The 26,477-nt window shown below is 46.4% G+C and overlaps 1 protein-coding gene across 1 annotated transcript in view; it reads right to left on the bottom strand.

Annotated features, from left to right (window-relative positions):
* HUNK (hormonally up-regulated Neu-associated kinase) overlaps window positions 1-25,173 on the bottom strand; it is a 103,042-nt gene extending 77,869 nt beyond the window's left edge. Inside the window, exon 1 of the mRNA XM_061193995.1 lies at window positions 24,913-25,173. Coding sequence (XP_061049978.1) covers window positions 24,913-25,173 — 261 coding nt within the window. The remainder of the gene's footprint in view (window positions 1-24,912) is intronic.
* Window positions 25,174-26,477: the final 1,304 nt, after the last annotated feature.

The following is a 26,477-nucleotide window of genomic DNA, read 5'->3' on the forward strand; positions in this document are numbered from 1 at the left end:
ATCTTGATTGTTTTAGTACAGTTAATCTTCAGTTCCAGGGTCAGTTTGTTCCCATTTTCTTGAGGCCAATTCTTGGACTTCTGGCAGCCTATGTCATGGCTACAGTCTGGTCGTCATGTAGTTAACTTCTTCCACCTGGCGGGGGTTTCAGTATCTACCAGACAGCTCACAGGATACGGCTCAGAATAGTATCTATAGCCCTTGAGAAGGAACTAATGGTCCTTGACTTTACTTACTGACTAAACTATTATTGTTTTGTCCTGTTTGACTGCTTTTCTTCTGTTTCTGCATTTTCTCACTTCTCTGATTAAACTTATTCTTTGGCTAAAGTTTTTCCACAGACAAAAGGCAGGCTGAGGACATGGAGGAGGACAAGGAAGATAAGGTCCTGCCCCATTTTAAAATTAAGTTAGGGCCCACCCCAGTGACCTCATTTAAACTTAATCACCTTTTAAAGACCTTATCTCCAAACATGCACCCCTATGTTCATAGCAGCACTATTCACAATAGCCAAGACATGGAAACAACCTAAATGTCCATCGACAGATGAATGGATAAAGAAGATGTGGTACATATACACAATGGAATACTACTCAGCCATTAAAAAGAATGAAATAATATCATTTGCAGCAACATGGATGGACCTAGAGATTATCATACTAAGTGAAGTAAGTCAGACAGACAAAGACAAATATCATATGATATCACTTATATGTGGAATCGAAAATATGGCACAAATGAACCTATCTGCAAAACAGAAAGACTCACAGTCATAGAGAACAGACTTGTAGTTGCCAAGGGGGAGGGGGGAAGGGAGAGGGATGGATTGGGAGGTTGGGGTTAGGAGATGCAAACTATTACATTTAGAATGCATAAACAACAAGGTTCTACTGTATAGCACAGGGAACTATATCCAATCTCCTGGGGTAAACCATAATAGAAAAGAATATTTTAAAAAATGTATATATGTATATAACTGAGTCACTTTGCTGTACAGCAGAAATTAGCACAACATTGTAAATCAACTATACTTCAATTAAAAAAATCAAAAAGTTTCAAAAAATAAAAAAATTTAAAAATTAAAAATAAATACAAAGACCCTATCTCCAAATATAGTCATATTCTCACCTATTGGGGGTTAGGACTTCAACACAAGAATGTGGCAGGGAGACAACTCAATCTGTAACACCCAGGAAAACTTCTAACAAATTTTAGAAGAAAGGAAGCAACGAATGTAAAGGAGAAGGGGACTCACCAACAATGTGACCTGAGTACACTCAATTCCGACAATCACATTGCTTTGAGTTTCTTTTTATCTGTCACCTGTTTTCCCTGCTTATGCATTTCAATATACTTATTAGTTTAAGTTATTAACTTTTCTACAAATAAACATATCTTTTGCATCTTAATTTTGGACATTTATTGTACTTCCTGCGTATCTTTGAAAAAGGAGGTCACTGTCTTATATGCATTTGTCACCATGGTTTTCTTTTCTTTTTTTCAGCTGCTTTTAGCAACGCACAAAGTTTAGGAAACACCAGATAAATATGCTTTCTACTCTATACCATTTGTCCATTTAAAGTTTAGCAAAAAATAAACAGAGACAGAAAGGGGCTGCAAGGGTGGACTCCAAAAGAAGATTTCCTGAAGCAAGTCCAGGTCAAAAACCTGCCAGGATTTCAATATGTGTGCATAAAAATCCAGTCCTTTGTGGTAAATAGTCATAATGTGAATGTTGGACAGAGGGCTGTGACTAATTGCTTAGCTTACAGGAAAGGGGGGGTCTTGAGATGGTTCTAGGAAGGAACAGAATTGGTTTTTGGCTCCATCCTCCTTAAAGAAGTCTTTAAAACTCTCGTAGTAACAACAAGTGTCAGATAAGAAATTCACACCCATCCCCAACGAGACTACTTTTCTGTTATACCATTTCGTTTTCTTAAATGGTATCAAGACTTAAGAGTCACATAGTCTAAATCAGCTATCAAAAAAAAGGGGAAACCATTTTTAATCAATATTGTTCAACCCATTAGATACAATCTGATGTTTTAGAAAGACTTAACTTCAAACGTTTCTCTTATTTTCTCTAAAATCTTTCTCATCTTGTGAAAATGCACTTTTCGTAGCACAGTCCCTCTGAAAATGTGACCATTTAAGAAAGTATTAGGAGTTTAGTTTTATTTCCACTGATGGGAGAGGATAAATTGTATTTAATGGGAGTTTGGGGATTTGCCCAGGGTGACACAGACAAAGTGGCAATTCCCTGACTGGAATGTAATTATTCCAACTCTACCAGGACACCAATGTTCAGAATTCTTTTAAAATATACACTTTTTATTCATCATTTAGTCAATGGTCTGCTGCAAAGGTAATTTTTGTGGCAAGAATAAACTAATCTGTTTGGTCAAGAATTAAAATTATTTTCAACTCAACCGTATTGTCAGTACCTGGGAAACATTTTTTGTTATTCTGATGGCAGAAAAGTAACTGATGAAACAACATGAAATATACACACACAGCAACATAAATATTTATATAGTCAAGTCCAATAAAAGAATCATTTCAAGAGAACAGACTATCACAGACTTCAAAAGGATGTTTCCCACTTAAAAGAAAGGGATCACTAACTATGAAAATACATTTTAAATTCTGAGATTTTTTTTTTAAGTTTTGGTGGAGGTATACCTGTGATGGGAGTTATTACCCAGTTTATGATTTCCTACACTACTGGGTCCCATACTGTGAATTTGGGCCAAGTGCCAGTTATCTATTTCTTCCATCAAAATTAATGGAGCTTTGTTATGTCAAAATCAGGATGGAAAGATTTTAATAGCGTCTTTCATAGGAGACAAGATTTACTGGTTGCAAACGCCACCTCTCCCCCTTCAAAAAGGAAAAAAAAAATACTTTGATCATTATCATAGTTTTTAAAGTGGATCAGTAGTGATAATCTCATTATATTCAACACATTTTTATCATTACATAAAGAAAAGATTCATAGTGTGAATAGTATTAAAAATTCATGTTGTAATTAGGATTGTGTCTCTGTGGTCCAGATAAATCGATCAATCAATCAATGTAGGCAACTGTCTGAATAACTGAAGCTATGTAAATATTCATACTGGCTAGGGATCCATTTAGTGATCTAAATTGTCTAGTTTAGCGGTCTATAAGCATAAAATTAATGAGCTATTTGGGCAATTGCCATTTCTTTGTCAACTGCATAGTGTGAAAACAAATTAAAAAGTACACGCATAGACCACAGTCACCAAGCCATATAAAGCTCAAATTGGGACTAGTCCTATTTATTAAGTACTTGCCAAGCAAGACTCTGCAAGACGTTTTACATGCATTGTCTCATGTAACTCCCATAGATCCTACTATTTTCCCTCTTTTTTTTTTTGGCCACGCCGCATGGCATGCGGGATCTTAGTTCCCCAAACCGGGGATGGAACACGTGCCCCCTGCAATGGAAGCGCAGACTCTTAACCAATGGACCACCAGGGAAGTCCCTTTTTCCCCTTTTTACCGGAGGGGAAACTCTTGGTTTATACAGATTAAGAAACTTGCTCACAGGTCACCCAGCTGGGAACTGGTACAGCCTGAATTTGACTCTCAACATTACTCTCCACATTAGTCACTTTAAAAGCCTAATTCCCAAATCTCTACATCTTCCCACTGCTTAATGAGACATCCTACACTATCTGTCTTAGCAAACAGGAAGTAGTTCAATCACACGGAGGCGCAGCACTTGGTGAACAGAGAAAGAAACAGCACAGGGGGCTTGCTTCCCTGGTGGCGCAGTGGTTGAGAGTCTGCCTGCCAATGCAGAGGACACGGGTTCGAGCCCTGGTCTGGGAAGATCCCACATGCCGCGGAGCAACTAGGCCTGTGAGCCACAACTACTGAGCCTGCGCTCTGGAGCCTGTGCTCCGCAACAAGAGAGGCCGCGATAGTGAGAGGCCCGCGCACCGCGATGAAGAGTGGCCCCCGCTTGCCACAACTAGAGAAAGCCCTCGCACAGAAACGAAGACCCAACACAGCCAAAATAATTAATTAATTAATTAATTAAAAAAAAAAAAAAGAAATAGTACAGGTGGGACAGTATAAACAGAAAAGGGCAAGTTACAAGTTTAAACATTAACTAAACACAGATATGACTGATGCTGGGACCTTAACTCTGAGACCTCGAAAGCTCTCTCCAAGAGGGCCTACCAATTCCTGCTGGCCTCTGAAGGCATCCCAAGCCCGGTGGGTCACTCTTGCCACCAGCCTGAAGCTTCCCCGTGGGAGAAGGGCGTACAGTGCATCCACAGCCAGGTGTATGGACCAGAGTTATTTCCCAGGGACTAGAGGGGAACGGGGGGGATGGGAATGGTCAGCTCCTTCTCTTCACCTCCTTCACCTCTCAGGGAGCCTCCCTCTGCCCTGGCAAACTTCAGTGCCTCACCCAAGTCAACCTAGCAGACACACCCCAGGCTCTACAGGGTGTTATGGGTTGAAGTGTGCCCCAAAACATTCAAGTTGAAGTCCTAGCCCCCAGTACCTCAGAATGTGACCATCTTTGAAATAAGGTCACTGCAGATGTAATTAGTTAAGATGAGGTCACTAGGGTAGGCCCTAATCCAGTGACTGGCATCCTTATAAAAAGGGGAAATTTGGACACAGTCGCACATGGGGAGAAGGCCATGTGAAGGTCAGAGTTATGCTGCCACAAGCCAAGGAACTACCAGAGCTAGAGGGGAGGCCTGGACAGATGCTTTCTAGAGCCTTCAGAAGGAGCCTGGCCCTGTCGACACCTTCATTTTGGACTTCTGGCCTCCAGGACTGTGAGAAAATAGTTTCTGTTGTTCTAAGCCACCCAGGTTGTGGCTCTTTGTTAGACAGTCCCAGGAAATGAATCCAGGACACTAGGGTTACTGGCACCCAGCTCATCCTGAAACCTCTGGAAAAATCCTTTCCAACCACTCCACATCCGGTCCATCAGGAAGTTAAAAATAAACCATAATAAACCAGCGGCCAACTTTGGATAAAAGCTTTCTTCCAGAGTACTGATTACTTGAGGTCTCACACAGGGCTCGGCAGTCATGCTGTCCGAAGGAAACCCTTGCACGGTGACAAAGCCTCAGAAGTGCAGCCAGAGCCTCCCCAGGAAGACCTTGGTTCTCCCGAGCTGCCAAGTCCCACCGTGTGCGAAACATCAGGAGAGGCACAGAAGGGTATTTATTTTGAATGACTAAAACCTGGTTCTACCTAAACAATCCTACGAATTGATGAGGAAGCTAACACATGCTCCCTCATGACCAAGATGTCACATGGAGTGGGAGAGGTGACAGGGGCAGGAAGACACAGAAGCAGGAGAAACTGCTTCAGGTCGGGCAGATCAGGGCAGGCTCCGTGGAAGAAGGGGCATCTCAACGGGGCTGGAAGGGTGGGCCTGCGGGTGGCACCAGCAGGGAGCAGAGGCATGCCACAGACCCCCGAAAAGGACACTCCAAGGACAGAGAACCCATCTGGCCTGGGTAAACACAAACGCTGATGGGAGAGAAACCAGAACACAGCTTGGGGACTGAACACTGAGAACCCTGGATGCAGGGGATGGAATTTGGAATCTGCTCTGTAGGTAATAAGAAAACCAACCAATTGAGGGTTTTGTTTTTGTTTTAAGCAGGGCTGTGGCATAGAGTTGGTTTCTAGATGGTTAGGATGGATTCTGGCCCTGAGGAACTGAGGATGGGGAGGATAAACAAGGACTAAACCTGAATGCAGCCAAGAGACTGGTCAGTGGGTGATAAAATCAAAATGCAACGTGGAAGTGGAACTCACAGGAGCTGCAAAGAACCCGGGAGGGGCTGAGGCAGCTGGAGGAGAGGACACCAAGTCTCTGAGGAGAAGAAGCAGGGAAGGCAAAAAGGCGATCAGGGGGCACAGATGGTTGGCGCAGGAGACAGATGTGTTTGGGGTGGAACTGTGTCCCCTCAAAAAGATACACTGAAATCCTAACTCTGAGGACCTCAGAGTGGGGCCTTCTTCGGAAACAGGGTCATTGCAGATGTAATTAGTTAAGGCAAGAGGAGGTCCTACAGGAGTAGGAAGGGTCCCTTATCCAAGGTGGCTCGTGTCCCCATGGGAAGAGAAGGGACACAGGGAGAACGCCTTGTGAAAACAGAGGGAGAGATGGAGTAATGCGGCTACAAGCCAAGAAACACAAAGCTTGCTGGCAAACCAGAAGTTGGAAGAGGGGCAAGGAAAAACTCCCCTACGGGTTTCACAGGGAGCCTCGCCCTGCTGACACGTTGATTTCGGACCTTCTCGTCTCCAGAACTGTCAGACAATGAATTTCTGTTGTTTTAGGCCACCTTGTTCGTGGTACTTTGTTTCAGCGGGCCCAGGAAACGGATACAGAATGTGGAAACAGAAGATCTGAGGAGGGTTAGCTCATCGGGAAATCACCTCCAGCCCTAAAGCCATTTCCTCTGTAGCACTAAGTACAGGATTCAGCTTTCCCCCCATTATACTCATATACCTATCAGAACAGTGGAAGACGGTGATAACTTATAATCACTGAAACTGTTTCCCCTGTAACATCCATCATCAATGTTTGTAACATTGAGCCATAAAGGAGAGTAAGTTCACGAACGGTAGTCCTCAAGAGGCTCCCAGCAAACTATTTAAGCATACTGATTGGATGCTTTGCGGATATCAAAGTCTTTACTTTCAAATCCATCTCTTTGAGTATCAGCAGAAACTGCCTTTCCCCTAAACTTCCCGAACTCCTTACTTCCCTCAGGCCTGGGCCGACGTTAATCAGCCTCCGCCCCACCCCTGCCCTGTCCCACCCCAATCCACAGCAAAGTTCAACGCTGGGCCTCTCCAAGGGGTGACCCAGAGACAGAGGAGAGGCCTCCAGAGTCTGGAAGAAAAGAGAGCTGGCAAAACGCATATTCAATACACTTACTTTTGCCCTAATAAAACCCCAAAATCCAAAGCTGGTCCTGATAGTAACCACGAACCATACAATGGTTCTGCCAGGTGGGGATTCACCAAGGGGCATGTGGTGAACATCAAGGCTGAGAAATACTGGACCCAGACTTGAGCTGCGAGCCCCACAGATGGGCAGGCTTCCACGGAAGGCAGAGAGGTGAGAACACAGGGCAGAGCTTCTCAGATCCCCTCTTCTTAGGAAGACACCAGTCCTACTGGATCAGAGCCCACCCATACAACCTCGTTTTACTGTAATTACCTCTTTAAAGTCCCTATCTCCAAAGACAGTCACATTCTGAGGTCCTAGCGGTTAGGACTCCAACATGGGATTTGGGGCAGGGGGTGGGAGTTGGGGGACACAATTCAGCCCATAACAAAAACCGCAAGAGATGCAAGACTTGGGTCTCTACGTGAGGATGCTCACGATGACAGTGGCTCACAACCACTGCAAACACCAAGCACCAGCTTACACACCCTTTCAGGGGCAGAAGCCACACTGAGCAACTATATTGAAAAGGTCACTGATGCCCGGGCACCAGTGAGGCATGGCCCACCCAGCTGTTTGTGATAAATCAAAAGTTACTTTCCTAATGTTGAAATTTTCCTCTGTCACACTGAGATGGATGAGCCTCTCAGATTATACACGGAGAAACCCAAAACTATCACGTTCCTCTCCCAGAAAAAACAACAACAAAAGCCAACTCTGTTCAAAGATTCTTGCTTCTCAATCTCTCCACTGGCATGTAATTGTCGCTGACCCTTTATTAAGCGGTCACACTATTTAGCCACCCAAGGGAGGTATTGTGCCGAGGGGCCTGAGGTGCAGTCAGTGCTTTGGGGGAATTTTTCTGTTCAGACTCGTAGAGCAGGGTCTATGGGACCCCAGCTGAACAGCTGCTGCAGCTCTTAACACACAGGAAGTCTGAGCCCTGGGCCTCTCCATCGGCTTGAATGATGACTCAGGAGATGGGTCGGGTCACAGGCCTTGAGGCTCCAGTGAAGGGCATTTCCCCAAGATCTTAACGTTACATATGCCGAAGTATGTCTTATGTCTCCCGGACAGTGAGTAACACAAACACAACTGAATTTATTTCTCACCCAGATGCTTCATCTTGCTTGTCTTTCTCTTATAGAGCAAAGCAACACAGTGGATGTTTCCAGAGAGGAACCAGGACTGATCCTGCAGAATTTTACTGGAGCTTCCCTAAGACCCTAGGACTCTTCATCTGTCACTCTCTGAGGAAATTTTTTTTTTTAATTTTATTGAAGTATAGTTGATTTACAAGGTTGTGTTAATTTCTGCTGTACAGAAAAGTGATTCAGTTATACATATATATATTCTTTTTCATATCTTTTTCCATTATGGTTTATCACAAGATATTGAATATAGTTCCCTGTGCTATACCGTAGGGTTTGAGGAAACATTTTCACTGTAATACCATGAGCTCTGTGTTTGTGGTTCATGGCTTTGTTCTGATTCTAGAACCCAGGTTTCCTGAGGGCAGATCTGATTCTTCTGCCTATTCACAGTGCGTTTGGTGCCTTACACACACACACACACACACACACACACACAAACACCCATTGGAGGGGCCGTTTGGGACAGAAACCCAGACTCCACTTGACTTGCCAACCCGTGTGCCCTGGAGGTGCCAGGTACCATGGCACTGCAGCCACTCGTGGGGGGCATCTTTTTCCAACTGGTCTAGCAAAGGAGACTCCTTTTTCTAAACAGTCTGCCCAGGGCAACACCTTTTTCTAACCAGTCTGTCTAGACATACATGCCTTTTCTCATTTGTACAAAAGCCCATACAAGTTGCCAGCAGCTGTGCATAATGAAAGAAATCAATAAATGTTTGAATGAAAAAACACATGATCATCTCCAACGGCCAAGAAAAGGTAATGCTTTCTTTAAAAACCATTCACAACCGGGAAACTTCTCCAGCCATGAACGTTCTGACCTCACAGTACACCTAGCAAATGGCTTTAGATTAAGAAATAAATCTTTAAAAAGGACAATATGAAAATGGAAAGAGTTCTCCATGAGTGTAGAGGGAATGATTCAGAAGAGGGAGAAGAAGTCATCAGCTCTTTTCTCTTTTCCCTTCTCTTTCTTCCTTTCCCTTCCCCTCAGCCTTGGATGACCTTCCCTTGTGTAACAAAGTGATCTTAAACAGGCTATCTTCAAAAGTTGACATTGAGTACTTTAAACTCCAAAATTAGCTCTAATTCAAGAAGCATTACTGTCCCACAGGCAACAGGAAACAATCAATATTCTATTCTCACATCATAGGACGACTGGCAGTCAAATGTAGATGAAAAAGTACAAGAATAAAGTTGCCTTTGAAGGGGGGGTAGGTTTGGGAGGCACTATAGGAGATGGAAACACAGATATTTTGGCAATAATAATCCAATAAAAAATTCTCAATCCAATCCTGGACTCTAAGGAGATCTTAGATCACACTGGAAATAATGGGAACTTCTAGCAAAGGGCCAGTTAACAAATGTAGTGCCATATCCCCAAAACCACAAATGTAGAAGAAATCAGAACCCCTAAAGACAGTAAAATGTTTTACTGAGCGTTAAGGAAAGAGTTGGCTACCAAATCAAAAACATGGAGAACTAAGTTGTCTAATACATTTTTCTAAACCATACCAATCTGGTAACTCGTGGGCAATCACCTATAAATTGACTCTTTCTTCTACTGTTAAAATGATTTTCTACTGTTAAAGGATGCTCAGTGCCAAAAAGGTGACAAGAAGGTCAGGGCAGTATGGATTCAACGATCAGACCTTCCAAGCACTATGTCACCAATTCAAAAAATGTCAGGGAACCAAATAATACTTAGAAAGAGTAGAAAGGGAAAACCAGGAGGCAGAGAAGCCAAAAGGCAGAGAGGATGGGCAGGACGGAGGAATATTCCCTAGGAGCCTGGGAAGCTCCAGGCAGAGGCAGGGAAGGGAAGCGGAATGTTTGGAATGCAGACATCCAGGGCCCTGGGGAGTCCTGCAGACCTTCCAGGCCTCAGGGAGGTGCTGACTGCAGAGGTGAGAGATGTAGCCCTAGTCTTTCTTCCTCACCTTCCCTTTATCCTTAAAATAAACTCCATCTTCCATGATGAACTGAGTGGGTGTCTGTTAACTCGCTATCTGAAAGAGCCTAATTAACACAAATCTTTAAGGGTTAAATATAAATGTGAAAATATAACAGAAGAAGATAACCAACTGCCATTTGTTCACTAACACAATATTGAATACATTTTCAGGCTATGTGCTTTACACATGTATACACATACATACACACCAAATACACAGCATATATATATATATATATATATTTTTTACATACATGTGTATTTTATACACACACATATATTTAATCAAATTTCTATTGAATTCCCGTGAGATATTATTATCATTATTTTACAAATACAAAAACTGAAGTTTAGAGGATTTAAATACCTTGCACAAGATCACACAGATACTAGGTAGCAGCAGAAAGGCCATAGGAACCCAAGGCTTTCAGCTCCTAAGCCTGTGCTTTAGTACATGACCCCATTAAGTTAAATCATGCAACGGGCTAGAAAATTCAGTCAAAAATCCCTACCCAACACAAAGATTTTTCTGCAGATGACAATGAAACACTGGCAAGACTCACTGATAATTTATAAAGCAAAATCAACAACAAACTCTCTAGTTTACTTAAGCATAAAAAATAAGAGAAAACTAAAGGAAAAAGACTAATTGGTTTAACTATACAAAATATAAAATTTTATGTACCCCCTCCCCAAAAAAGGAACCATAAAATGAATCAAAAGACAAATATCAACTGGGAGAAAATATCTGCAACATAACAAATGAAAAAGCGAATATCCTTAATATGTAAAGAGTTTGTGGAAATCAACAAGACAGGAGAAAAATAGGGAAAAATCATTAACAGTTGTTAATAAGAGGAAACACATTTTCAATCAAGTACACAAATTATGATAAACCCTACTAATTATCAAAATATGCTTTCTAAAAGTATATACACACTCACATATGTGTGTGTATAAATATATATATATATCTGGATCACATGTAACCAGCCCAAACACCTAAACCCAGTGATTATTGCTGGGTTGTATAATTACAGGTGATTTTTACTTTCTTCTTTGTGTTTGTGTTTATTTTCCACAAGGAACCAGGGGGGAAAATTATGTTTCATTAATCAGATTAAAAAAGGATAATTTTTTTTAAGGTATCTAAAACAGAAGGGGAGTATATAATGAAACGTGTCAAGTGTGGTAGCAAGTGGTAGCGTTAATAATGAAAATAGTATATGTAAGTGGCTATGCAAGAACAAAATACATGGCAATTAACAAATATTAGCCTAGGATTTATTTTGATTAATTAAAAACCACAAATATTCTAGAATGTGCCAGTGACTAGACTAGCTGAAAAACTTCTAAAGCACGAAGTACTTGGTCCAAAATACTTTAAAAAATTATTTTAAAAATATTTATAGCTGATCATAGGAAAAACACGGATTTATACTAGATGATTTACATATATATTTTAAATAAATATGCCCTGCTGAAATCTGTAGCACATTATTCCAAGTCTGATTATTGGAAAGAAACCATTTGTTACTCTATGTGCTCTCAGGTGCTTTAATTTAATGGCTTCTATGACAAAAAGCTCAGTTTTGATCTAGGAAGAAGCATCTCAGGGTACTGAATTGGGTGGGAGTACCATAGCCATAAAGCACCTTCCCTCCAGAGGGAAATTCAAGTTTCATTATGTCAAGTCGGGCTTGAAATTACAACCACTGCTCACAAATGTTAGTTTTTAATAGAATAAAATGTCATCCCGTGGGACTGACACTTTACATACCTGAAGAAGTGTTTTCAAAACAAGTTTTTTATTAGTATTATAAATGTAAATGTTCAACTGAGAACTGAGTCATCAACTAGTTTCTCTAATTAAATTTTTAACCTGGAATAAAGAATACACTTAAAAACCCTGACTTCTACATCAAAGCCACAGTAATTCCACCCAAAGACCAGATTACGTAAGTGATAACACTTATCCATTTGGTTTCACTAAAGTAGGGCTCAGGTAACATGCTAGAATATTCTGAACCGAGACTTTACAGTCACTTTCCTTGCAGCTTCATTTTCACTTGGGCACTTCCTTCCATTTGGCTCCAGCGTCCCTTCTTAGCCCAAATGGGGACAGAGCAAAGGCTTAGAAAAGCTAGTCTAGCTCCAACTGTCTGCATAAATAAGCCAGGCAAAGGTACTGGGTGTTCTGCTTTGTTTTTAATAAATAATCTGTGTTCATTCTTGAAGGAGGGTGGTCTAACAAGGAGACTCTCAGGGACTGTTCAGTGAGCTACGTAAGACGTGCATTTGCAGCTTCACCTTTATTCAAAATCCTCTCTCCCCTCATACAGATTTTTCTCCCTCCAGGGCAAAAGAAAGGTATTAAAACTAAGACTGAACGCTAATCAGATCTACTCAAGGTAACTCCTAGTCCCCATCGCTTCCTTCATTAAGAAAATCTGCTACCAAAAAATTATGTGTGGGGACTTCCTTGGTGGTCCAGTGGTTAAGACTTCACCTTCCAATGCGGGGGGTGTGGGCTCGATCCCTGGTCGAGGAGCTAAGATCCCACATGCCTCATGGCCAAAAAAACAAAACATAAAACAGAAGCAATATTGTAACAAATTCAATAAAGACTTTCAAAATGGTCCACATCAAAAAAATCTTTGAAAAAAAGAGTTATGTGTGTTTATATTTAGCTCGGTATTATGATTTTTATTTAATAATACACACACACACAGCAGGCTCAAGCTCTTCATCTCATTGTGAACTTGTAAAAGATGGCAGACCAGGACCTCTGCCCACCATGGAGACTTGGAGTGCACGGTGAACCTAGCATATCGGAGCCCAGGGGTGGGAAAAGCCCCCCTCACCACCCAGGACCATGAGTGGAGGTCATCATCCACAGCAAGCATCTCAGTTACGCCCAGGGCTTTGGGTTTTGGCCTTTGGTTCGTTCATCACTTATTCATGACCTGATTAACTGCTCTTTAAAAATTTCATTTGAAAACCCTCAGTAGGATTCCAAATACTGATGAGATGTCTTCTTGGGTTCATCTGGTTTTGCTGTTACCTTAGGAGTTTCCCCAAATGCAGGACTTCAGAGACTCTTGGGCACCCCGGATGGCTGGTCAACCTAAGCTACAAAATTGGGACAACACTGCCTACTACAAAAGCCTCTGTAAGGGATAAATTCTATTCTGCAGCAAAGCATCTAGGACATGGCCTAGCAGATGGTATGCGATCCATAAATGTTAATTATTACTACTGTTATCAGTATTACATCCTTGTGGTCAAAGCAAAGGGCAAGCACGCAATCCTCTCCTGTAGGTTTTTGGTGATTCAGAAGGTCACGAAAACCCTGCTCTGCTCCAGGTAGACAAGAGAATCACTGGGATTCGGAGCTTCATCCCATCATCCGAAACAGAGAGAGCAAGCCTCCTCGTGCATGGCTGCTGCATTTTCCACTTGTTTTGTCCGTCAGCACCATGCTCTGTGCCCAGGGAGCATCCCTCACTGCTGTTCACCCTTCCTGTGCCCTGTGCACAGAGCTCTGGCAAAGAGCAAGTCGTGACCAAGAGAGGAGATTCATGGAACAAGAGTATCTGAACAGAGTCAGAGGGATGGCCAGACACCTTACCAAAAAGCCATGGGGCAGGGTGTAAGACAACAGAAACTCAATAGGAGGTAAAAATGACAGAGATACAACATCTCTAGCTATTAGAGAAATGCAAATCAACACTACATGAGGCACCACCTCACACCAGTCAGAACGGCCATAATGAAAAAGTCCACAAATAACACTTGCTGGAGAGGGTGTAGAGAAAAGGGAACCCTCCTACACTGCTGGTGGGAATGTAAATTGATACAGCCACTATGGAGAACAGTATGGAGGTTCCTCAGAAAACCAAAAATAGAGCTACCATATGATCCAGCAATCCCACTCCTGGGCATATATCCAGACAGAACTATAATTCAAAAAGATACATGCACCCCTACGTTCATAGCAGCACTATTCACAATAGCCAAGACAGGGAAACAATCTGAATGTCCATCGACAGATGAATGGATAAAGAAGATGTGGTACACGGAACTCCCTGGCAGTCCAGTGGTTAGGACTTGGTCTTTTCACTGCTGTGGCCCCGGGTTCAATCCCTGGTCAGGGAACTAAGATCCTGCAAGCCGCGAAGCACAGCCGAAAAAAAAAGAAGATGTGGTACATATATATAATGGAATACTACTCAGCCATAAAAAAGAATGAAATAATGCCCTTTGCAGCAACATGGATACAACTAGAGACTATCATACTAAGTGAAGTAAGTCAGAAAGAGAAAGACAAACACCATATGATATCGCTTATATGTAGAATCTAAAGTATGACACAAATGAACCTATCTGTGAAACAGAAACAGAACCATGGACATAGAGAACAGACTGATGGTTGCCAAGGGGGAGGGGGTTGGGGGAGGGATGGAGTGGGAGGCTGGGGTGAGCAGATGTAAGCTTTTATATATAGGATGGAAAAACAGCAAGGTTCTACTGTGTAGCACAGGGAACTGTATTCAATACCCTATGATAAACCATAATGGAAAAGAATATAAAAAAAGAATATATATATATATATATACACACACACACACACATATATATAAAACTGAATCACTTTGCTATACAGCAGAAACTAACATAACATTGTAAGTCAACTATACTTCAAAAAAAAAAAACATGACAGAGATAACGCAAGGAAAGGGATGAGAACGAATCAAATAGCTCAGAGAACAGGCAAGAGAAGCAAGCAGGTTTGCTAAATGTTTTGGCAGCAATTTGGCTAAGAGACTGATAAACTTATAAAAAAATTTGTAGTTAAAGAGACAGAATCCAAAGCTCCATATATCTCCATGGGCAACATCCAAAGAAATGTATGTTTGCAAATAGCAACGTCGCCCATCTGCTGCAGTGTTGGTACATTTTCTCAGGAAAGAGCTGAGGGTCCATTAACAGTCCCATGACATTGCAGAATATCTTTCTGTCTCTGGCTGGTCCCTCTGATCCCTAGGTGACTTCCTTAACAAGTCCCTGCAGAAGGCACAGCTGTCCTGGGTCTGGGATTTTTCCCAAAGAGTGCCCGCTGAACAAGCTGTCCAATCTACTCACTGCTCACACAGGCGCACCCAGGAGCTGCAAGGAAGTGAGAGAGACAGGGCTGTCAAACCATTCCAGGCCAGGGAACTCCCTGGTGGTCTGGTGGTTAGGACTCCATGCTTTCACTGATGGAGCCCGGATTCGATCCCTGGTTGGGGAACTAAGAACCCGCAAGCTCCGTGGCGCGACCAAAACAAAAACAAAAAACAAAACAAAACAAAACCATTCCAGCCAACCGTCCTCATGGCCTGGGGAGATCAAAGCATTCTTTGATCCATTCAAAAAATATTTACTGAGCACCGTCTCTGTACCAGATACTATTCTAGCCACCAAGCATAAAGCAGTGATCCCTTCCTCATGGGGCTTACAGTCTAATGGGGAGAAAAATAATAAACATATGAACACAGAAATATATACCATGGGGTCAGGTGATGGTATGAATTGAATGGAGTCCCCTCCAAAATTCATCTGTTTAAGTCCTTTCTTAGTCTGTTCAGGCTGCTATAACAAATACCATAGGCCAAATAGCTTATAAATAACAGACATTTATTTCTCACAGTTCTGGAGGCTGGGAAGTCCAAGATCAAGGCAGATGTGGCATCTGGTGAGATCTCTCTTCCTGGTTCCTAGACAGCCATCTTCTTGCTATATCCTCACATGGCAGAACAGGCAAAAGAGCTTTCTAGGGTCTCTTTTTTAAGGCCACGAATCCCATTCATAAGGGCTCTGTCCTCATGGCCTAATCACCTCCAAAAGGCCCTACCTCCTAATACTGTCACATTGGGGATTAGGTTTTAACCTATGAACTTTGAGGGGACACAAACATTCAGACTAACCCCCAGTACCTCAGAATTTCACCTTATTCGGCAATAATGATCTTGACAGAAGTCATCAAGTGAGATCATTAGGATGGACCCTAGTACGACTGATGCCCTCATAAAAAGGGGAAATGTGGACACAGAGACAGACACACACAGAGGAAAACAATGTGAAAATACCCAGAGAGAAGAAAGCTATCCCCAAACCAAGGAGAGGGGCCTAGAGCAGATCCTGCCCTCACAGCCCTCAGGAGGAACCAACCCTGCCAACACCTTGATTTTGGGCTCTGGCCTCCAAAACTGTGTGGCAATAAGCCTCTGCTGTTTAAGCCGCCCAGTGTATGGTACTTTGTTACAGCAGCTCTAGCAAACTAGTACAGGTGGTAAGAAGCTCTTTGAGGAAAGACAAAGCAGGGTGAGGGGGCAGAGAGTGACAGGGGACAGGAGCAATAGAGAGGGTCATCAGAGCGAGGCCATGCTGACCTCCAGGACTCCAAACAGGCCCAGTTGTTCACTCCACCAGTACCACCCGCCGGAGGGCTTTGTGGGTGGACAAAATAGCCCCAAAGGGTCCCAGGAATATTTTTACACACGTGCTTACACTTGACTCAGTGCATTTTATGTCCAAGTTAAGAGGCAGCTATTGCTCCTTAAAAGGTTTTCATTTCCCTTGATACTCCCTCTTTCTCTTTCTTCTCAACCACCCACCATAAACTGTATCTATCACCTTTCCCATGAAGAAATAATGGGACATGATTCAAACATGACCTAGCAAGAGTCAAGGTCTTCCAAAAATCTGTCTACATTCTATCATGCCCTTTCCCTGTGACCCAGGCATGGTGGGGGACAGGAAGGCAGAAATTAGGCATGCCAAGCCAAAGTCACAGTCATAGAATCATCTGCCTAGCCCGAATGTAATCTGCAACTTCAGCCCAATTAGCACAGGTGCTAACAAGCCAAGGTGATCCAAATCCTGATCCCAACATACAAACCTCCATTCAGACAGCATTGCTGACACGGATAGGCAACAAAGCAGTGGCTCTTAACATTTTGGGGGTAAATAATTCCTTGTAGAATCTGATGAAGTCATGGATCCTTGCCCCAGAAATATAATTATATGCATACAATTTGTAGGGGTCCATGGAACCGCAAAGCTCCTTATGGCCCCCTCACTAGTTAGTAGAATCCAGGGAAATAACCTCTGCAATGGTGAGGATGACCAAGAAACAAAGACAAAGAATAAACAGGGAGCAAGCAAGGTGGAGGAGGCTTCAAAATATATCACTGAAAGAGGACTGATTGCCTTAAAATATAAAAAGTGCCTATAAATCAATAAGAAAAAGACCAAAAACCCAAGGGAAGATGGAGAATGGACATGAACAATTAACAGAAATGAAATCCAAATTGTTTTTGGACATATGAAATATGTTCAATTCACTTACAAATATGACAGACTACACATAAAAAAGATACCATGTTTAATCCACTAGATAGGCAAAGATCAGAAAGTTTGAGAGTACCTTATATTGATGAAGATGTGGAAAGAAACTCACATACCAGGCTGATGGAAGTATAAACTAGGACAACCTCTTTGGCAGGCAATTTGGCAATATTCGTCAACAGTTAAAAGTCATACCTTTGGGAATTCCCCGGTAGTCCAGTGGTTAGGACTCAAAGCTTTCACTGCAGGGGCCCAGGTTCGATCCCTGGTTGGGGAACTAAGATCCCACAAGCCAAAAAAACAAACAAAAAAAAACAGTCATACCCTTTCGCCTAAGACTAGGAATTTATCCCTCAGATATACTTGAAACATTTACAAGATGACACAAAGGCACAGATATTTACTGCTGCACTATTGGGGAATAAGAAAAAATTGTATACAACCTAAATGTCCATTCTTTAATTGTGCTTAATTCCTTAAGTAACGTCCACTGACATACTCATCGAGGAATGACTAAGTAAACATGGTACCTCCATACGATGAATACTATGCAGTAATTAAAAAGAATAAGGCAATTCTGTAGTAATTTGGGGGAAGGATGTTCAAGATATATTGTTAAGTGGAAAAAGCAAGATACTGAACAGCATGTATAGTGTAAAAATATATTTCCCTATATCTATACCTTTACAAATGCATGCATATGGAGTATCAAATGTATGTACACTTGTATGCAGATAGAGTATGTTTGGAAGGATACACAGGAAACTAGAAGTGGGGTTGCCTCTGGGGAGAGGAACCCATCACTGAGGCGCCCAGGTAAAGGCAGAATTACTTTTCACTGCATCCCCTCTTGAAACCTTTCCATTTAACACCACATGTCTGTATTTCCTATTCCAAACTTTAGCCAAACGAATCTTAAAACACACACACCCGTGATTAAAAACCAGAAAGAATCCAGTAATTAGAAACTGCATAGCTGGGTAGGGAAGAGCCGGTTCGCTGGAGGTAGAGGTGGTAAGAGGGTGTTAAGAGATGGCTCCCACCCGAGCAATCCTTCCTGTCACCCGAATGTCCCGAATCATGACTCTGTTTGACAACAATCCAATTTCCCACAACTCAGGAGTGATGGGGGAGGGAGGATCTCTCCCACTGTCTCTGATTAGACACGCTGGTCGACAAGTTAGCCCAACTCTGTGGCCATAAAGTCCTCAAGAGAAAACACATAGAACACATGAAAGTACCCCAAAGGTACCCACAAACCCAACAGCGAGCCCTGAGCATCCTAAGTGAAAAGAAACGTGAGGCCAGAATATTCCCAGGATGCTCACTGTTAGGAAGCAGACTCTGGCTGTCCCCTCACTGCAGGTGGAGAAGCGCCATAACTAGGTGGGCAAGGTAGGGCGGGAAGCTGCCCACTTTGCTTATGGATCCGGCCTGGACTCAGATCAAGACCCTGGACTCTGGCCTGTCTCTCCCAGTAAGCAGTGGACACCTGGCCGCGCTGCCCCACTTCCCCTTCTGGACTAAGAACTTCCTCCCCAGCTGCTGACCTCTGCTGCGAGCTCGCCCCGGGAACCACCCTCAGCAAAGTGTCCAAAGCCACGCCTCCTTCCCAGGGCAGCCCTCACCCAATGACGGGTCCAGGGTCCAAAGTTACAAAGGCTCAGTCCCCTCGCCCCAACCTGGACACCTCAGTAGATATAAAGATACACAGCCCCAGCTTGGACGTCTCAGCTCCAGAGTGCAGCATGGCATGGGCGGGGGGCTTCAGCTGGGACTGCAGCGGGGCCCAACTTCTGCCTCTGCCCAATGCTGCCTTGTCCCTCCCCTCACAGGTGTTGGTCCCGAGTATACACCCTAAGACCACATTCCCCTCCTTCCTTATAAGGAGAGGGAGATTTGGAGACAGAGAAGACACACAGGGGAAAGAAGGCCATATGAAGGCAGAGGCAGAGATTGGGGTGTTGCATCCACAAACCAAGGGATGCCAGGGGTGGTCAGCAAACCAGAAGCTGCAAGAGGCGTGGAAAGATCCTCCCCTAGAGCTTTCAGAGGTTCTGCCAACACCTTGATTTTGGACTTCTGGCTTCCAGAAGTCTAAGAGAATAAATTTCTGTTGTTTTAAGCCACCCAGTTCATGGTCATTTGTTAGGGCAGCCCTAGCAATAGAGAAGAGAAGGTCAGAGGAAAAAATCTACCCAGGGCATACCTCCACGTAGTCAACAAAGGTAAGGACACCAGTGAGTTGGTTCTCACCTGCCCAGGGTTGCTTCTAGCAACTAATGAGAAAATGCATGGAAGACCCTGAATATGCCACAAAGCGCTATACCGCTGAGCTGGTGTTCAGGAGACAGGAGAGGCAATAGCTCTGTCTACCTTTGTAGAAGTATCTGCGTCCTCGGGTACCATTCAGGTCCCGTGGTTCACCCCTTTCCTGCTGGTCATCCTACCAGCCAGCACCATTTCATCAGAGAGCATGAAATTCAATTCAGGTCAGCCCTTGAAAGTGGCCAGGGCCCAGGCTGAGCGGAGGAAGAGATTTCACCAGTTTGCTAAAAGTAAGGCTTGGGGATTATCTATGGGTTTCAATTAGCCAAGAGAGCAGGTCGCTGGGTTACCATGAATAATCGAGATGGGGCGTACATCCCAAGGTAAACGATACTTGGTGTCCAAACCACCTTCCCACAGAGGACACCCAGTCTGCTGCTCTCTCTGGGCAGACACGGCTGCCACTCCCCACACCTCCTGGAAAAGTTAACCCCTGGGATGGATGATTGCCACGCAGCCCTGGAACGGCCACCAGCGTGCGGACCGCTGTCGTTGAGCCCAGCCTGTGCCGGTGACTCCACACCCGCAGAGAAAATGTCAGGCTGTGCTCCTCTTCGTGGGCACTGTTCAGCACCGTTGTGCTGACTCAAAGCGCCCTTTGAAGTCCATGGGACCTGCGTATCAATGAACACTGAGAAGCGAGCCCTAAGTGCCAATTTCCATCATTCACAAGGACTTCAGAAAGATGAGGCAGGGCAGGAAGTTCAAAAAGGTTGTGCCTGTGAACTGCAGCATGCAATCTCGGAAATTATAGGCACTGCCTTATCACAAGCCACGCTGAGCAGGTGCTTTTGCCCAAAGCCTTTCGTGTGCCGAGAAATCCCTGCTGGGGACTGATAGGGATTTCCAGTTCCCTAGGCATTTCTTGAGCCTCAGAGCTATTACCCCTAAATTTCTAGCACTTTAAAAAAAAAAAAATACAGGATTTAGCACCTGTTTGTTTCCGAAATACTTGCTAAAAACAGATCTGCCAAAAGGCCACCTCTAAAATTAGTCATGTTTCCTGCTCCAAAAAAACATAGTAAATTGTATTTTTAGTAACTCCTTCACTCCAGGTATCTGGCGCTGTCGTGCTTGAAGCATAATTATTGGCAACTTACTAAAGCAGGCAACCCTTATTTTTAGCCCCAAAATAGCTCCAATGAAAGTGATAAACAGGTTTTTTTTTTAAACCAAGCGTTAGAACAAGGTAGTTAAACATCTTAACCAATCATTTTCTGTACCTAACTTTGTCTCTCAGAGAGACTTAATCACAAAAAGAAGTAATTGTGGCCTCAACTATTTTCCCCTTTTGGCAGCTTTGCCTGCCTGTGGAACCTGCTCTATACCTGAGATACCCCTATGCTCTTCTCTCTAAGCCTCTGCAACTATATTCTTTGATTTTTAAAATGAATAACCTATCAAGTGCCAGAGACTATGCATTTCATAGGCATTGGGGACCAATACAGAGGCCGCAAGCACACCTCTTCCTGCATATTTCGAAGTTATCACTTAATGCTCCTGCACAGCAACTTTGCTCTTTGTCTCTAAGCCACTGAGAATCCTTTTTTTCAAAGTCTGATTTTGTGATCATTTTTCCTTGTCTAATCATCAACTTAGTCAAAGACAGACTGAGAACGTGCCGGTTAAGAGTTTCACATGATCGAGTGAATGATTTATTTTCAAAGCCGTGTTAACGGAGGATGGCAGCAACTCAAAGCTACAGGAGGACAAAATTAGGTCTTGCCCAAAGCCATCCTTTCTTTTCAAGCGGTAAACGGGCCGACTGGATTCAAATGACTTTCAAACAACTTCGGAGAGAGGCTGGCCAAAAAAAAAAAAAAAAAAAATACTGTCCTGCAGGCAGTGGTGGGAAAAGGAGCCTCTTGATAAGATAGGATTGAAGCCTGAATGAAAGTCAGGAAAAAGCGGCTCCTTTTGTCAGACGGACTCAGACAGTAATTCTCAGCGAGCCACGTAGGATGGCACCCAAAGCTTTTTGGAAACGTGCGCCACGTCAAAACACAACACAACACACACACACACACACATACACGCACCCTAAGCCAGCAATACTCTGGATGTTGGCATAAATCACCCAACAACAATGTGCAGTTTGAGACTGCAACTGCAGGCGTGGGGCACCTCCCCTTCTTCCCTTTCTCCATCCCCCTTTGCAGATTTTTCATGAACTGATTCCTCAGGACAGGCTGCCCTGGATCCTTCCACTCAGGGGATGGCGTGGGGGGGATACATCTATTTCTTAGGACAGCCTTCATGACTTAATTCCCCTCCCGCGGTGGTCTGTGTCCTTTCCAAAAAAAAGGAATGGAGAAAAGTGAAGTGCTTTCTCCAGAAAGTATGCACCTCCCCAAAGGGGGAATTATTGAGGGGAGAGGCCCTTCTGGAACACTCATATCACCCACTCTGGGGACACTTCGTTTCCCTTCCTCTGGGTCCTGTCACCTCGAGGTGTCCCCTTGCTTGACTCACAGAGAGACCTGGAGGCTGCAAATAGTGTGAGGTTGACTTCACCTTTGTTTTGGTCTTAGTAAGACATTATCCAGCACATGAGTGGGGCCGGGGACTCATGAACTCAGCAATACTTCCCAGGCAGAATCACGTATACACACACACACACACACACACACACACGCACGCACAAACATTTTAATCTCTACGATCTGCCAAAAACCAAATCTTTTAGTTAAGCATTAAGGTGATAAAAAGCTATGAATGACACCCATTGTTTCTTGAAAGCTGGCCATTAAGTGAACTAAAATCCAGATTTCTCAGGATGTCTGCATTCCCTGAGCGCTGATTCTCAGGGCTGAAGTAGGGCACATCAGAAAAATCTCTCAACCTCCGGCTCCACCCTAACAACCACCCTCCTTAACTAGATCCAATCAATTAGTCTAGCACAATAATTTTACATCCAATTAATTGTTCCTCCGCTTGTGGAGGGGAAGTGAGATGCATCATTTAAGAAAGACAAGATGAGATAAACGGGCGTGAGCACCTAAGGGTGAGGGGGAATCCTCACTGGACCCCATCCGGGCAGGAATTCCCCACATTCCAGGGTGCCTTCGGGCCCAGCACAGAGCTCCAGAACCCAAGCATCCGGCTAGGGACTGAGCTCTGAGTGCATCCTCGGGCAGTTCAGCCAAAACTAACAGCCTGGTGCTAAGGCGCAAAAATGCAGAGGTGAGGAGCCGGACCCACAGCAGGGACCGGAAAGTGGAAGGCAGCCCGAAGCAGCTGAGCGGCAGGGCAGGGGAAGCGAGCGTGCTCCTAACGTTGCCCCTTCTGCTGTCCGCATAACGCCTCGTCTCTTTTTGCTAAGTTTCAAGAGGAAACATACACAACTAGACTGAATCCTATACATTTCGAATGAAAATAAAGTTCTACCCCCGCGTGCCGGGCACGGAGAAGTGAGTGCACTGTAGTTAGCAAGCTGGGGCCTCGGGCATCCCCGCGCCATGACGGGATGTGTTAAGTTCCCAGCCCACTGCGAACCCAGGAGTAAACGGTGCCGCGCTCCCTTTGGACTAGAATGAGGTTTGGAGTTTTTTGTTTTTGTTTTTGTTTTTTCTTATTCTTATTCTTCTTTGAAGAGTTACTCAATTCAGTGAGTTCATCCTGAACACTCCCATTTTGCATGGAAATTCAAGCAAGAGGCACTTTTAAAACGGCTCACTGTAACCCCACTTCCCCAAAACAAAGGGCACCCCACCCAGAGCGGCTGTAGGAAAAGGACAAGTGACAAGAGTGATGGAGACCTGCACTCAAATGCAAGGGGCTCCAGGACACACTGGGGAACCGAGGAGGGAGATTAAAGCCAGGTGAGGCTGGGGACTGGGGGGCAGGACAGCTCGCCCAGTAATCCGAGGTCGCACAGCAGTGCATTCCCGGGAACTCCCAGGCTGGACAGAGGATCCCAGGGCAGAGGGTGGAAGGGCAGGTAGGAAGCCTGGAGCTTCCCGGTCCCACCCACACTGCTGATGCCTCCCCGGTGAATGGGCCACAAAAAGGGGCTACTACCCCGCCTGTGCCGAGCAAGCCCCAGCCTGGGGGGAGCCTTGAGTCTCAGATGATCATGAGCTTGGGGCAACCCCAGCCTGAAGTAGCTCCAAGCTTAGGGTAACTCCCAGGCTGGGGCAGCCTCCCGGCTGGAGCCTCACCTCAAAAGTAAGTCATCATATTATGGGTTTCTTCTCACAGATCTAAGTTACAACTTAGGTCTAGCTGAGGCTTGCCTGGCAAGGGTTCACACCCTGCTAACCTCTCACAAGGCTGGAAGGGGTGCCCTTGCAGGTGTCTGGGGTTCTTCCTTTGCTTTCCCCTCTTCTAGAAAGATAAGAAAGCATCTCCCAACCTTTGAAATCTGGGGAGAGCGGTGTGTAGTTCTGTATATGCCAGAGCGGGATCCTTACTGCAGCTCCCACCCCAGCGGCTGGAGTGAGGAGGGAAGGAGGGGGTGGAATGCTTGAGAGTGGGGAGGGGGTGATATGGGGATGCAGGGGTGGGAAGGGTGGGTGGAGGGAGGGGCGGCGTGTGAAAAACCCTCCTGTGAGCACGCAAAACTTCCCCTAGCTGCCGCAGCGCACAAGTGGGTACGTCCCTGGGCTCTCGTCCTTCCCCCACCTCCTACCCAGAGCCCAGGGTGCGGATCAGACTCTAAGTTCCCCCAAGGGCTGGCTAATCGGCTCTCCCACCCTCAGCGTAAGGGCCCACGCACTCCATTCCTGGTTCCAGCCTCTCCACTGATCTGCCGCCCCTACCGGCCGGGAGAGCAGAGTCCCACAGCCCCCAGCCCACCCCACCCCCGCGCTGGTGTCCGCCAGGCGGCGCCCTTCGAGGAGCAAAAAAGGCTGCGGGCGGCTTCGCGGGGAAACCAGTCGCCCCCTGGGGAAAGTGACCCCAGATCGCCCCTCGGGAAAGGCCGGTATCCCGGCTGCGAGGGTCTGCGCGCGCGTCTGGCTCGACCCCGCTTTCAACCCGAGAGGAAAAGCAGACGGAGCGGGAGGCGCCCGTCCGGGGCTCCGCAGCCAGACTCGCAGCGCAGGGCTCTCCGCAGGGTCCCCGCCGCCCCGATCCCCCAACCCGAAGGCCAGGGGCCGGCGCCCCGGGCGGCTCACCTTCTCTCCGGTCAGCACGTGCAGCCCCTCGCGCACCTTGGCGAAGGAACCCTCGCCCAGCTTCCTGCTGCCGATGAGGTAGTTGCCCACGCGCTTGTGGTGCTGGAAGTCGCGGAGCCGCTCGCGGGGCACGCCGCTCACCCAGGCCGGCAGGAAACTTCCCTCGCAGGCCGCCGCCGGCCTGGCCGCGTCCTCGGCGCCGCCGCCGCCCCCGGGCGCCGCCGGCTCGCCCAGGAGCCCGTCCCCCGCCGCCGCCGGCATCGCGCTTGCCCGCTGCCCGCGCCGCTCCGGCTCGGCTCCCGCGGTCGCGGCTCCTCCTCCTAGTCCGGCCCACGCGACTCCCCCGGCTCCTCCCGCCGCCACCCCGGGCCTGGCCCCGCCCGGCCCGCGGCTCCCGCGCCCCGGGCCGCCGCCGACCGCCGCGCGTAGACAATAGCGGTCGCCCGGGCCACAGGGTACCGAGGACCCGCCCACAAGAAGTTCTTCTTCGGAGGGTCGCCCGGGCCCCTTTCCGGACCCCGAGAGCCCGCCCGGGGTCCCGTCCGGGCGGCTAATGACAGTCGCCCCGCTCGGGTGCGCGGGGAGCGAGCCGGCTGCGGAGGCGCGGAGGGGGGGCGCGGTCCGGTGCCCGGTCCCGGAGCCGCGGTGCCTGGTCCTGGAGCCCGGGCGCCTCGGCAGCCTCCGCCCTAGCCGCCGCCGGCTGGCCCGCACGGGCTCGGGTCCGGCTCGCTGGCTCCTAGCTGCGCGCCGGGCGGCCGCTCCCGCCCGAGAGCAGCGCGCGGCGGGCTGCAGGCGCCCTCTGGAAGGCAGCAGAAGAAAGCCCCATTCAGTTTGAATTTGCAGAAATTTAATCCGGTCGCGGGCGGCGGGAACAGATGCGAGCTCCACTCCGCAGCCTGTACACTTTCAAATCCCTCGTAGCCCCTCCTTCCCCGCGCGCAACAGCCAAACTCGACCCTCGCCGGAGAGGGGAGGGCCCTGGGAGGGGAGCCGCGGAGTGGGCGGCGGAGCCACCTGAGCGCCGGACAGGGGGACCTCGCGCTGCCTCGGAGACGCGCGCTCCCGGGCCGCCCAAGTCGGGCTGCCTCCGGCTGCGCCTCTCGCCCGGATTCGGGGCTCGGGCTTTCTGGACCTTTCGGCGAAGAAATCCCCCCCCACTACCAGCCGCACCCACCCGGGGCAGGAGGAAAGGAGGGAGGCTCTCTCGAACTCGGTGGACTGTGGGTTAGGTGCCCGGTGTCCAGCCCCGGGCGTGGCACATAGTAGGACCCTCTGGACCCTGGATGGATGGATAGATGGATGGGTGGAAAGAAGGATGGAGAGGTGGCGGGGTGTCTGCCCGGGCTCACACCAGATGGGAACGCTGTGTTGGAGGAGGAGCAGCCGCAACAATACTAGTAGCAGCAGCAACGTAGGAACCAGGGCATTTGCTGCCTCTGCTCGTACGTTTACACCTTCTCTGCTTTCCATTGAAATGATGCCGGTGATTGCAGGATGCGATGGACCAGCGCTCCCTGCTCCTGGAGGCTTTTGTTCTGTGCGCGCCCTGACACTGCTCATCCCTC

This window comes from Eubalaena glacialis, chromosome 6 (genome assembly GCF_028564815.1).
Source record: "Eubalaena glacialis isolate mEubGla1 chromosome 6, mEubGla1.1.hap2.+ XY, whole genome shotgun sequence".
Classification (NCBI taxonomy): Eukaryota; Metazoa; Chordata; class Mammalia; order Artiodactyla; family Balaenidae; genus Eubalaena; species Eubalaena glacialis.